Here is a 12,559-nt window from a genome sequence, read left to right as displayed (position 1 = left end):
AGTGCATCTATGTTTGTCTACAATCTTAGTGAATAAATCCTGCCACTAAGGTAGGATTCCTAAAAACTGGCCTTGTCAGAGTTGAGTGAAGTTGGGTGGAATTTGTGTGAAGCCTACAGACCTCTGTCTCTCCTCCATCCTGAGCATGGGCACAGGCTGTCTGACCACCACGAGCAGGCCGCACACAGGAGGGAGCTCCTGTGCTTTCTCATCATAGTTGTACACGTTGTTTAAACAGCTTTGAAATAATAGCAGGGTGAGCTGTTTCTTTTGTGTTTAGCAAACTTCTAAAAAGGTTGTTCCACTATAAGCTCACTTGCTGTTTGCTGTTTGTAGGGTTTAGCCATTAACACAGAGCTGCTTTTGAAAAACAAAGGAAAAGTCCTGAAAAATTCTTAGTTGTGTTTTGGCTCTGAATCACGGAATTATACTTAAAAATTTTAGACCTTAAATCATGGAACTCTGATATTACTAACTGCAGGACATTTTTTCAGGAACACATTTCTACTTGTTTCATACCAAACTCTAAAGTACTAACTGTAACAGGGACCTGGATTTCTGCAAGTCATTATGAATCTTAAATTTTAAATTTTGTTGGAGAAAGTTAGAAACTATTATCTAAATAAACTTAAATTGTGCTTCATTCATCCAGAGCACTCTTTTTGCTATTTCTATTTCTTTTTTAAAAAGTGAACTTTAATTGCTAAATTGGTAGAAAATATCAAATAGATCTAAAAGGTTTGATAATCTTTATTCTTTGACCCACATTATGGCCAGTTATTTAATATTATACCATTTATGCTAGAATGGCATTACTATTCAGTAATCTAGAAAGGAAGCACTTGGCAATATTCAATTAATTGTGGATACAAGTATCCCAAATAGAAGTGAAACCTAGGAAGCGGGAAAAGGTGATATGATTAATGCTTCTGGAAAGAATAGTGATTATATCCAATTTTAAAAGTAAGAAAAGGGTGAGGGATGCCTATAGTGAATTGTGCTTACACTGAAATCAAACCTCCCACAATGTGAAATTTTAGGGAATCAACCCCCTGTGGGTGAGGAGCATTTGGGCCAAAGCATCCAAAATTGGGGATTTCTGATGACACGGATTATATGAAGATCCATGGGCTTAGTCTAAATGACCTCTGAGGTGCTTTCTAGTTCCCAACACCCACAGTCCCATTGTAGTAAATCAATAAATAGGACATGCAGCTACTCACATGGTATTATGCCTTGGTTGGCCAGTTGTTCTTGGGTCCTTCTCTGTTGAAGTCGTAACTGCAAAACTTAGAAAAAGAAGTGTTAGTTTGTGAGCTGGGCCAAATGTGATCATAACCACTTATATTTACATCATACTTTTTTTGCAAAGCTCTTCTCATTTTATCTCCAGAGCAGTTGTGAAAGTTTGTGCATCTTTTTATCTCTGTTACAGACATAGAGAAAGAAGGAGAAGAGGAGCTGAGAGAGTTGCAGGGTGTTTCAGGAAGTTGGTAACAACCTAGAATGAGGACACTTGTCTCCTCTTTGAAGTGAATGTTATTTTCACAGCACCATGCTCCCTCTGTCCCCACTATGCCACTTGGAAGATAAATACCATCAAGTTCTTCCTGGAATTGTCCTGTAATTTCAGGAGGGAGGACAGAGTAAAGAAAGCATAGGCTTTGGAATCTCACATGGGTTTACATTCCATCCCTAGCCCATTCACAGGTGAGAAACCCTAGGTAAGACCTCTCTGACTTTTGATTTCCTCATTTGCAAGTGAGAACAATGCCTGCATATAGTGTTGCCACGAAGTTTGAAAAGACAACCTATGCAGGTGGCTTAGCAGAGTGCTTGGAACAAAGTCAGTCATTTATGAATGATATCATTGAGACTCTGGAATCCATTTATAAATTCAAAGAAGTGCTACTGGAATCATGCTTTGCTTAGAGAAAATACAACATTGTGAATTGTCCAAACTATACTCTATTTTATAAATATTTATGTTACTATCCATAGCACAAATAGATTATATCGTATACATGTATACATATAAGTAGTATATATATAATGAGTGTATGTGTATATATATGAGTGTATTGTTTGAGATTTTTCTCTTTCCTCTTACCCCTCTATCCCAAACACATTCTGTCTTTCAATATCTATTTTCTTTCTTACAGATATTCCATTTTCTCAGGGAGATTCTGGGTGTAAGTTACCTACACTGGAAAAGAAGGGGATTTCTCAGAGGCTCAAAACTATAATCTATGAGGCATAAAAGGAACGTGGGATTGAATTTAAAAAATACCTCCGAAGACATACAAGGGTAACTAATTGAAAGCTGTGCCAAGAATCCTTTTTGCCCAGGAACAGAAGGGGGCCTAAGGCTCAGTCTACACAGGGTTATTGGTTTGGGTACCAAAGCAGGAGGTCAGTCTCTACCATGTCCTCCTCACAGTGGACTAGGCACTGGTTATGGGCATGAGACTGTCTCTCTGCAGGTGCAAACACAAAATGGCATCTTGGGAGACCACAGGATTGTTCAGATTGTTAGCGATACCCAAGAGAGTTCAGAATCCTTCATTGTCTGAAGCTAGCTACTAGCCATCCTGTACCTCTCTGACAATCCCTAGAATCAGATCAAAATACAAGTGTCAGCAACACATCTTTTCCCTGTAGGCTGGGCTCACCTGTGCATCACTCAGTCTAACAGAAACCCATGAGGGCACATTGGGAGGGTACCACTGAGAATGACCTAGCCTGGGAGACATGTCAGCACCATGAAGGAAAGACTCCAAACTTAACTATGAAAGAACATACACTCAAGGTTACAGTGTGAACAAATGCAACAGCCCTTTCTTGAAGACAAGCAAAAGAATATTCATTAATTAAAATTAAACTAAACCATACCACTTCACACATGTTAGGATGGCTACTATATGTGTACAAAAAGCAACAGGTGTTGGAGAGGCTGTGGAGGAATTGGAATGCATGTGCACTACTAGTGGGAATGTAGAAAGGTATAGCCACTGTGAAAAATAGTATGGCATACCTCAAAAAAAATTAAAAATAGAACTACCACACAATCCAACATTCCCACTTCTGAGTATATATCCAAAAGAAGTGAAAGCAGAGACTTGTATGTCCATGTTCCTTATTCACAATAACTGAAAGACTGAAATAACCCAAGGGTCTGTCTGCAGATGACTGGCTAAGCAAAATATGGTATATACAAGGGTGGGCAAGAGTAGATTTACATAATCAATGAATTAGTAATATGAGAATAAACTCTGCTTTGTTTACTCACAATTGTAAACCTACTTTTGCCCACCTTGTATATACCACAGAATATCAGCCTTAAAAAATAAGGAAATTCTGACACATGCTACAACATAGACAAAACTTGAAGGACATTATGCTAAGTGAAATAAAGCAGACACAAAAGGACAAATCCTATATGACCCCACTTATATGGGGTACCTAGATTAGTCAGATTCATAGGGACAGAAAGTAGAGTGGTGGTTGCCAGGGAGTGAGGGATGGGGGTGGTGGTGGGATGGGGAGTATTTTCTCATTGGTGCTGAGTTTCAGTTTTGCAAGATGGAAAGAGCTCTGAAGGTGGGTGGTGATGGTCGTCACACAAGGTGAATGTTTTCAATGCCATTATGTTGTACATTTAAAAAATGATTAAGATGGCAAACTCTTCAGCAGAAGCTATAACCCCTAAATCAAACACTTCTAATTATGTAATGAACATTTGTGAATGCAGATGTAAAAAAAAACCCATTATTTTAAAAGATATCTGCTAGCATCTTCATAAAGTATGATGAATTTCATGGTATCTTTCAGTTTAAGACAGACTTAGGATTAGCCTAATGTTAGAGAATAGAATTGAGTTGAGGTTAAAATTCAGGTTAGTTCTGGACATGAGAATGTTTATAGATAGATAAACTTTTAGATTGTGTTAGTCTTAGGTTGAAGCTTTAAGCCAGACCTAGAATTACCTAATGAGTTAGAATTTTAGTGTTTTTGCTTGTTGTAACATTAGAATTGCAGTTATACTTGGCTTTATAATTTAGTTTAAGTTAAAGATATGAATGAATATTATGGTCAGAAGGAGAAGTAGCTCTTGTACAACCACCATGTTTGACTCTAATGTTTGGTTTGAGACTTGAATTAAAGTTAAGTTTGCAGTAGAGTGAGTGGAAAGTGTTGAAATTTGTGTTTGGTTTGCAGTTAAAATGGGTTTAGCATTAAGTTTCTTAGGTATCTATTTGCAAACCAGCATATACACTGTGCTCTTCAATGAGCGTGAGTGAATGATGAATGGCTTTTAAAGGAACTACTCCATCCAAAACTGTTGTTAGCATGTTAAAAGTGTAATGGCATTAACTATAATATTTTTTGAAATAGAAAAAGTCTGTTGCCTACTGTATTCATATTTAGTTAGAAACACATTCTAACTAAAATGTTTAAAAAAATTTTTTTAAAGGTTAAGATGGTAAATTTTAATTTATGTGTTTTCTAAAATTTTTAAAAATAAAAGCCACAGATCAATGTAAAACTTAGTTCATTAGAATAAACAAATTCAAATGGATAACTGAATATCAGAAGTAATAGAGTTAAAAACAAACTACTAAGCCAGAGGATTGAGCTGAGCTGTTCTCTTAGAGTGTAACACTCTAAGGGAAGTGGGGGTATGGGGGGGTGAGGGGGGAGGGGAGAAAGAGTATAAAGGGAGGAGAAAGCAGATCAGTATGTATTCAAGGAAGAAACATTGTGAAATATAGAAAAGCGTCCAGAAAAAAATACTATTGCCAAACTAGAGATAACTATTCTCAATACGGGATGTGTGTCCTTGAGGCCCTTTTTTCTACATTTATGTGGGATCATATTATGTTTTCCTTCACTAGCTGCTTTCTATCATTAGTTATAGATCACAGATATACTCCCATGTTATTTAATACCATTCAAAACATACTATTTTAGTAGCTGCATAGTATCTTATTTTTTCGTTATTCTATAAGTTATTAAACCAAATGCCCATTATTGGATATTTAGTTTGTTTCCAATATTTTACTATGAAAAAACAGCAATGGGCACTCTTGGTAGTTAATATCAGCCCACACCCCCAATATTACTATAGGATGGATGACCTCCTAGAAGCGGAATTGTCCCGTTTGAAGTGTCAGATTCAAAGGGTTGTGGTGGGAAGGCAAACAGCTTCCCTGAAGGTTGTTCCAATTCTCTTCTTGCTAGCAAGTGGCTGGCTCGCCTGCTGCCCTTGGCCCCACCACTTTTCTCACCCTGAAGCTGCTGTGCTTCTCTCCAGGGAAGGTGGTGGCTTGGCGGCCAGTGCGATGCTCCGTGCCTGAAGAGAGTGGCCAGAGAGCCAGGACCAGGAGGATCTTCACAGTGTGATCTGTCCCTGGGTGGGTTCCTCTCCAGGTCTGGCAAAGCTCCAATGCCAGAGGTGGAGCATGAATGACCCCCATGTCTTTCTGTGGCTACTCCCTCCTGCACATGGGAGGGGCCCCACATGCCTGGAAGCAGCTTGTGCTTGGGTGAAGCAGCCTTTGCCTCTGGGCACAGCTGTCCTCAGTGAGTGCCTGGCCTCCTTCCCTGTCCGTCTTTTTGGGCTTTGCTGAGCAGCACCTGTTTCCCTGTGTTCAGCTTGCTGTGGCCATTTGTGGCCCCGGACCTGCTGGCAAACCTTCACTGACCCACTGTGTCTACAAAAAAACTGAGGGGAGGGTTGCATTTTGGTCCCTGCCTCCACTCTCAGTTCTAGCCACCTACACATGCCAGGTATTTGTGGGGTTTCCGCTTCACGTCCTGTGAGGCCATATGGTCATCTCTGGGTGATGAAGGCAAGTGAATTCTTGGTGCCTTTTCCACTTCATCCTAGTGTGTTCCTTTATGATTCTGACACTCAGCTGTCAGTCTCCGTTAGCTTCCAGAACCAAAGTTTTTTTTTTTTCAAATCTATTTTTGCATTCCTTTGTCAGAATTTTAAGTCATTCATTTGCACTGACGTCACCTCTTCACTCAGAAGTTCTGGGCTTTTGAGTCTGATTTCCTCATTTGTCTGGCTATACTTTTTCAGTGCTATATTTCAATTATTCTAGACTCATGATAGATTTGTCTGGCAGAGAGAATCTTATATTATCCATTTTTATAAATGCTGCTTGACTACTCTGGTCTGCCACCCTCCCCTCCCCACACCCAAATAAATTTCAGGACCAGAGAAGCAAGTTCCACCACCACCCCAAGCACCACCTTCGCAAAGAAGAGGGAATATGTTACTTTAATATTTTATAATTATAATTGTAAACTCTATTACATCAGAGATACAGCCCCCCTACTTAGTGATTATTAAAGAATATATAGAAACTTCTGGATCCACTATAATGAAGGACCAGAAATAGACTACCTATATGCAGCTGGGGCTTAGGCTGGGTACCCAGCTCAAGAATGGGAATTAGAATATCTCTGCATACCACTGGTTACAGCCAGAATGTTTCACTTGCTGGTGCCCAGGCAAGGAAGATCCAGGTGCAATGGTGCAGGTGTCTTGAGAGTTTCAGGTTGAAGAAGGGGGAGATATCAGGATTGATGGACATTGTCACATTTTTCATCACATAGACAGCCCCTCTGCTATGTGCCAGAGCTGGTGGGTAGCACTTTCTTAATGAAGAAGGGAGGCAGCTTGATGAAGCAAGGGTGTTGGGAATGGAAAACATAGACTCAACCTTGACTCCACTGCACTGTGTGACCTGAGGCAAGTTGTCTCCATGTCTGTGAGCCCTGGCCTGCTCATCTGTGTACAGTCATAATATTAACACTAGCCATATATCACAATTACAGTTTCACAGAATCATTGTGGAGTTAATGAGTTAACCATTCCCTAAACCAGGGGTGTCAAACTCATTTTTACTAGGGCCACATCAGCCTCACTGTGGCCTTCAAAGGGCCAAATATAATTTTAGGACTGTACAAATGTAATTACTCCTTAACTAGGGGCAAGGAGCTCGGTGCTGCTGCTGGGTGGAAACAAGCTGCTGAGCCGGATAAAACAAGGTGGAGGCTTGCAAGCCCATAGGCTTGTGTTTGCCACCTGTGCCCTAAACTATACAAGACTACCTTTCTATTTTATATTGATAGTGGCTCTTTCAAGAAAAATCCCATCTGTTTGGTTCCGGTAATAGAATCTGAAGAAAAAAGGGAGTTTAAGTTGCAGCAGGAGTGCTGATGTATAACTTACAAAATGTCAGCCATGCCCAGGGCTTCCTGTCTCTGAGGGGAGGTGGTGCAATTTGGGAAAGAGGAATTTGTATGAAGAGGGCACTGAACACATGGGTTACCCGAGATGGGAAAGGCAGGAGACAAAAGAGGAGTGACAGAAGAAACTGAGGCATTCACTCATGGAGATCACTTCTTTCATCTTCCTGTTTGCTTCTTTTATTTCTCCTCCCCGCTTCTCTGGCATTGACAAAATAAAAAGTGCTGGTCTGGTGTCAGAAGTTTTTATACAAATCATCTCATTGAAACCTCCCACATATCCCACAAAGAGTGTGAATTATTATTTTGTGTCACAGCTCGTAAGGCCCAGAGGGTGTAAATAGCTCATCCAAGGCCAGAGTTAGAAGTGAGGGAAACAAGTTTTAAACCCATGGCTTTGGACTCTAAAATTTTGCCTCATGGGTACAAATTCCAAATGGAACTATTTGAATGACAAAAGAGTAACTTTTGCCATGTCATATCCTGTGTTTGCAAGGAACACACTGGGGTCAAGGGGCGGTCTTTTGATGAAGAATTAGGATCCACTAGAACAAGAGGAACATTTCATGCTACCTCCCTTATAGGTAACTCAACATAAGGGACCCTCAGTTCAGCATCACTGCCACAGTGTCTCCAAAGCAACAGTCATGAAGGATATCATTCTCTTTCTGGCAGCAGGGTGACTGTTATTAACAGACATAGGTTACAGGCCCAGTCGAGTATCCAATTAGGAGCAGGCTCCTGAATGCTCCCAGGCTCTGACGTATCACACAGAGTTGTTGCCATGGTTTTGATGAGAAGTATTGCTTTTCTGAAGATTGCAAAACACTTTATGTTCCAAACCCATGCTCGCTCATTCCTGACAGAGTGGAAAATGTGTCTCCTTGGCTGAAATGTTCCTCTTGAGTCCAGCCCAAAGATGACATTTTTAGGAAAGTTTGAGAAGAATCCTGTGGCTGTTACTGAGTCACGATAGAGTGGAAATGGATCTTTTCTATTTAAAGAGTTCTGTGCTACTGTTTGAAATGTCACATTGCTAGGGAACGGTGGAAACGGAAAACTTTCCATTTGCCATCAACAAAGAAAGATCATTACCGAATGTGAAACAATGGAGCTGAAGAGAAGCTCAGTTACCTGTCTAACTGAAGTAAGAAGTTGATGGGAATTTAATTTAAGATTACTGGCCTGAAGAAGTTCCACTCTCTAAAAAGAGATGGCTCTTCTGGAATATGGCACATGTGATTCTAGACCCCATTCTGCTACTACATAGTTGTTACTTTAGACAGGTGCTAGAATCTCTGTATCTCAGCTTCAATATAAACCCAAAGAAGATATTACATTTTATTGATTAGGTCAGTATTTCCCCAATTTACCTAATGGGAGTTACCTGGGCCAAAAAATAAAAAACAACAACCATTTCTTTTGTCCCTGTCCTGGAGACAGTAGTCCAGTAGGCCTAGGGTATATTGAAACTATATTTTAACAAACATTATAGGAAATTTTGAGAAAAACATAGTTTTCAGAAATAGAAATAAGCAAGGATATAATGTGTGAAAGCAAGACCACATTTTAATAGTGTTTTGTGCCTTGCTTTTTTACTGACAATATATTACTACTTTTTGTGTGGACGTGTATTTGTAGTCCCTCATTTTTAATGGCCACCAAGTATTTCATCCAATATCTTTTAAACTAATGTCCCTTTACTATATATTTAATTTCTTTCCTCAGAAATGATGTATCATTTTATACTTTTGTTAGGACTATACAATTTCACTATATACCATTAGCAATAGATGATGCCAGTAAAGAAGAATAAAAAGCTAATAAGTTATACAATATCTCATTGTATGAACCAAACATGTTTTCATGGATTTATTGACAATTACTATCTTTTCTTTTATGAACTGCCTGATAAAATGCTTTGCAAATTTTTCCATTGAAATTTTTTAATTGTAGATTTGGGAGAGCTATTTATATTTCAAGCACATTAAACACAGTCATCTATGTTGTAAATTTCCACTGATTTTTATTTTGTAATTCAATCTTGTTTGTGAAAATTTTTGGCATTTAACATTTTTATATGTAATCCATTAGAAAATTTTTATGATTTCTATCTTTGGTGTATACTTAGAATATCTTCTCCATATCTAGATTATATATTCACTTAAATTTTCTTATTATACTTTTTTTTTAGTTTTTGCATTTGACTTTGCAGTGCATTTGGAATTAATTCTATATATAGTATAAGAAAAGACTTGTATTACTAATTAAAGTTAAGACTTTAATTAGTTAAACTCTTAACTAATTATTCTAACAATTTTTATATTAAATGGATTTTAGATATTGTGTATGTCATAAATATATACTTATAATACCTTGAATCTATTTTTACTTTTTCTTTATATTCTGACCTAAAGATTTATTTTGTTTAGTGGCAGGCTGGGTTGATACTTGACTTAAAGATATAGCTTATAGGGTGTGGGAGTCTAATTTGGAATTCCCTGAATCTCCCAGTTACACAAACCTAGTTTAGATTCTCTAAACCAAGCCTTTAGAATGATTTCCAAATAATTCCAAAGTTTCAAAGAACCAAAAAGGAGAAAGTAGCTTCTGCCCAACAGAGGCACCATGTCACATTAAGATAGTATTTTAACTTGCTTAAGTGTTTGTTATGTATTTGCCTGAATGTTTACATACAACAGGAAGGGAAACTTTCATCAGATGAAATCTGAATATGAATCAGTGCTGAAGGTACTGATGATTTTAGGGGAAAAGGGAGCAGACAAAAGAGAAAGCAACAATGGGGGAGAGATGGAAGGAGGAAGTAAAGAGAAAACAACTAGGAAAAAAGGTTTAATTTCTTTATTGTGAGTGTGAATATGTGTGTGAGAATATCTATTCCAGCGATGGCTATTAATTCATACATATTTAATAGAAAATAAAAGATGCATTAATCCAGGGGCACACCAGGTCCTGCTCCATGAGGGAAACAAGAGATAGGCCAAGTGTCCTGGCAGAACTCTGAATTAATACGGCTACACCTCTGCCTTCATCTTGAGCTGTTTCCCTGGGCCCAACATGGAGGTGATCCTAATTCTAAAAAAAGAAGGGAGGAAGGAAGGAAGGAAGGAAGGAGAAAGAAGAAAAGACAGAAAGAAAACCTACTTATGCATGAAAGATTTGCTCTAAGAACTTCAGAATGAATCTGGCTATTTGGTCAACTGTTTAGATAATCGGAAGCAGCAATTCAGGCAGAGGGGAGGTGGTGGTGGCAAGGTATTTCACCTGGGCTATGTTCCCTGCTGTAATAAGCCAGGTTATTGCCCATTGTTGGGAACTGCCCTGCCTGGTTTCAGGAGCTGTAACCCCACCATGGCTAAGGCTAAGTAAATGACCATCAGGCCATAAGCCACTAAGGAGACAAGGCTTATCTCCCTGGTAGGGGTGCTGCCTCTGCCTCTTTTACTTCACCCTGTCTGGCCTCCAATGCTTGATTGGTTAGCCAATGACAGGTAAGACTCCTCAAGGGAGGGATGACCTAAGATAGGCAGGATCATGGGGGAGGGCCCCAGGGAAGGACTTGGGGGCTACAGAAAAGGGGTGATGGTCCCTCTCCCCTTGGCTTTGACATAGCCTGAGTCCTCATTCTGTCTGTGAGAAGTCTCCTAATCTCCTGGCTGCCTTACTTCCCCTGCCTGACTTAAGCCTGAAACAATGCTGGTGGTGGGTGCAGCCCTGTGCTGGAGAGGGCAGGTTCCCTAGGGTGGTCAGGCCTAAGAAAGAATATGTAAAATCCTGTGAAACCTGCTTTGTTTAGAATGCTCTCAATTAAATGATAAGGGTCCAAGCAGGGAGTGAGTTTGTTCCCCAAAGTTTTATGGCCCTTTAACTATCTGACCCTGACTCAAAATAGGCCCTCTGAGTTCTTTGTGTGTTACCTATTGTTTGATTTTTACTGCCTGATAATGATTAATGAGCTTTACGTATACACCCTGTATTCCCATGCAAATTGAATCCAGTAAAAGCTTCTCAAGACAAGGTCAGGGAGTTCTCCTCTTGAGAGGGTGGCCAAGGTGTGCCGAGACTTGCTCTCCCCTTGAGAGGGAAGTCATGACATCCCTTTTCCTCCACAGGACTCAGTAGTTTGTGTGAATTTATTTCGTCTCATCCATAATGCTGTGGACACTGCGGACCGGTGTCCGAGTCAACCTATGCCCACCTCAGTTTGGGCTGTGTTGACAAAGCTGGCAGGTCCAACTGAAACCCAGAAATCTCTCCTATTGCCACTCAAGGTGGAGAAGAGCTGCTTTTCCCCTCTTGGTTGTAGGAAAATTTCCAATTTTCCAGTAATATTATTGTCCCCAAATCATAATACAAGATATCTTAGTGGTTCCCAACTCTCTGTTCATTGTTAGTTCTTATTGATTCTTTTTGATCTAGATGACATAGACTCATCCAAAGAATCTCAGAGAAGTTACTGGGATCTGTGTGTTAAGCTTATATTTGGTTCATCCAAATTGTCGTTGCTAAGAGCATCACCCTTACCCATTACTTCTCCCATGTTGCAAAATACACTGCTTTCTGAAGACCATATTATTCATATTTGATTAATTTTCCTATTCTACCCTCCTCCACTCAATTTTTTTTTCTACTAAATCCTTCATTTCTCTTAAACAGATTTCCTTTAGCCTCACTTGGCCTGCAGCCTCTGTGCAGCCTACTTGCCACAACCTCTGCAGCCTCTAAGAATGGTCCTACTTTTTCAAGGAGAACCAGAATGTCTGGGCTAAAAAGACATTTTTTTTTAAATTATAAATTAATGTGTACTTAAACTTTGCCAAAGTCATAAAATAATTTATGTTTACTGTATATGTAGTAAATCATATTTTGGGAGAAAAAATAAATATAAAATTATGGAAAAATTGTGATTGGTAAAGAAAATAAACAATGTGTACTCATGGTAACTAACCATATGTTCACCATCCACAGAGTCATCTTGCTCTCTTTCTTCTAATGTTCCATGGACTCTGGCAATGGCTCTGCCTTGATGAGGTGGGGAGATGAAAATAACTCCCCAAATTCTACTAACTAAACTTAAGTCTCATGCTCTCCCAACACTTCAAAATAATAGCACAAGGATTTTATCTCTCTGGGCTCCAGCCCCTCTACCCGTGAAAGGAAGGGCTAAGTTAGAATTAGGTGTTTTCAAACTTTTAAAAAAATCACTGGAAACATTTTTTAACTGAAATATAACATGAAAGGAAAAAAGCAATAGCAAAGGGGTGAGCAATGAAAG

At 39.2% G+C, this 12,559-nt stretch overlaps 1 protein-coding gene across 5 annotated transcripts in view; it reads right to left on the bottom strand.

Moving 5' to 3' along the window:
* Window positions 1-12,559, bottom strand: part of MYOCD (myocardin) — an 86,318-nt gene that overhangs the window by 49,697 nt on the left and 24,062 nt on the right. For all 5 annotated transcript variants that reach the window (XM_045824561.1, XM_045824562.1, XM_045824564.1 and 2 more), the window contains exon 2: window positions 1,224-1,289. In XM_045824561.1, the coding sequence (XP_045680517.1) occupies window positions 1,224-1,289 (66 nt within the window). The remainder of the gene's footprint in view (window positions 1-1,223; window positions 1,290-12,559) is intronic.

Source organism: Phyllostomus hastatus, unplaced genomic scaffold (assembly GCF_019186645.2).
Source record: "Phyllostomus hastatus isolate PE091 unplaced genomic scaffold, TTU_PhHast_1.1 phas_scaffold_55, whole genome shotgun sequence".
Taxonomy (NCBI): Eukaryota; Metazoa; Chordata; class Mammalia; order Chiroptera; family Phyllostomidae; genus Phyllostomus; species Phyllostomus hastatus.
The sequence above is the reverse complement of the archived record's forward strand: the minus strand, read 5'-3'. Positions and strand labels throughout refer to the sequence as shown.